A 1,309-nucleotide genomic window follows, 5' to 3' on the forward strand; every position below is an offset into this window, starting at 1 on the left:
CGCCCGGACACCACCTGCTTGTGGATCACCCCGCTGCGCAGCTGCTGTATGGTGCGGGCCAGGAGGTCCTTGTCCATCTTCGTCCCGCCCACGGGCTTGCGGTCCCCGTCCTCTGTGGGCACCTGGAGGTTCACGGGGCAGCAGCCCATGCTCGAGATCAGGGCCCGGCCAGGCACGGGGCTCGCCGCTCAGGCCCCAGAGCACCTGGGGCCACGGGGGGAGTTAGCTAATGGCACAGCCAGGCCACGCAGGTGACCAGGACAGAGAGACACGCCCCACGCCAGGGGGGTCCCCGGACCCCATTCTGGGAGATGACGGCACGGCGGGAATTTTCTATGTTTTAAAATCAGGCCAAGAAAAAGTTTTCGAAAACTTCCACAGAAAGCGGGGTTTTTCTCAAGTGGCACAAAGAAGGCTGCCCTCCCCCCGACCCAGTGACTGGGGACAGCCCTGCACTTTCCAGTTTGAAAGGCCCATGGGTCTGTCCGGGGCCCCGGTCTAGGTCCACGAGCGAGGACACCGCGGGAAGCTGTGGGGCCTCCTCAGGCACCCACGGCCGGTGCCCCCTTGGGCGGGTGACCGGGCCTGGCTCCAGCCACACTCTTCCTCTCAAGGCCAGCAGCACTGACATGGATCTGCCCTTACGGCCAGCAGAAGCCCGGCGGGGGTGGTGGGGGGAAGGTGCCCAGGCAGGGGCAGCCTGGCCTGGCCTGGCCTGGGCTGGCCGTGCAGACAGCGGCAGCCGTGGCTGCTCTCCTGAGGTGCCGTGGACGCTGCTCAGGTCTCGGCTCTTTCAGAATTAGGGGGACTGTGCTCGGGAGTGAGACTCGGATGGAAAGACATCGCCCCGTGGCCAACGCCAGCGGCTTAGCCGCAGGAGAGCGCTCGCCTGGCGTGACTTGTAGTCTGCGTCCCAAAGCCCGGGGATCTCCGGCTCCGCCAGCGTGTCGTCCTCCCAGCTGACGGGCCTCGGGTCCCCCTGGACAGACTCTCTGGAGACGAACGTCACTAGCAGGTTTTCGGGGTATCCGAAAGTCTCTTTCTCCTGCAGTCGGGGAGAAAAACATGGTGGCTAACTCTAGGAGGCAGAGGGAATGAAAGTCGGGGGACAACCCCCCAGGCTCTCCTCTCCCAGGGCCTGGAGCCGGGGCTGCTTCGTAACTCCCCATGTGAAACATAAGTATCTCTGTGCATGGTCCCGTGTGTCCCCGCGGAGTCAGATCTGGGCTGTGGGGGGGGCCCGGGCGGGGGTCCTGCTCACTGACCCTGAGCTGGACCCAGTAAAAACCACGCCCAGAGCAGCCCTGGT

At 64.9% G+C, this 1,309-nt stretch overlaps 1 protein-coding gene across 1 annotated transcript in view; it reads right to left on the bottom strand.

Annotated features, from left to right (window-relative positions):
* CFAP74 (cilia and flagella associated protein 74) overlaps positions 1 to 1,309 on the bottom strand; it is a 51,145-nt gene that overhangs the window by 37,143 nt on the left and 12,693 nt on the right. Inside the window, exons 7-8 of the mRNA XM_011377339.2 lie at positions 890 to 1,045; positions 4 to 122 (exon numbers count right to left, since the gene is read on the bottom strand). Of these exons, the coding sequence (XP_011375641.1) occupies positions 4 to 122; positions 890 to 1,045 (275 nt within the window). The remainder of the gene's footprint in view (positions 1 to 3; positions 123 to 889; positions 1,046 to 1,309) is intronic.

Source organism: Pteropus vampyrus, unplaced genomic scaffold, assembly GCF_000151845.1.
Source record: "Pteropus vampyrus isolate Shadow unplaced genomic scaffold, Pvam_2.0 Scaffold309, whole genome shotgun sequence".
NCBI lineage: Eukaryota > Metazoa > Chordata > Mammalia > Chiroptera > Pteropodidae > Pteropus > Pteropus vampyrus.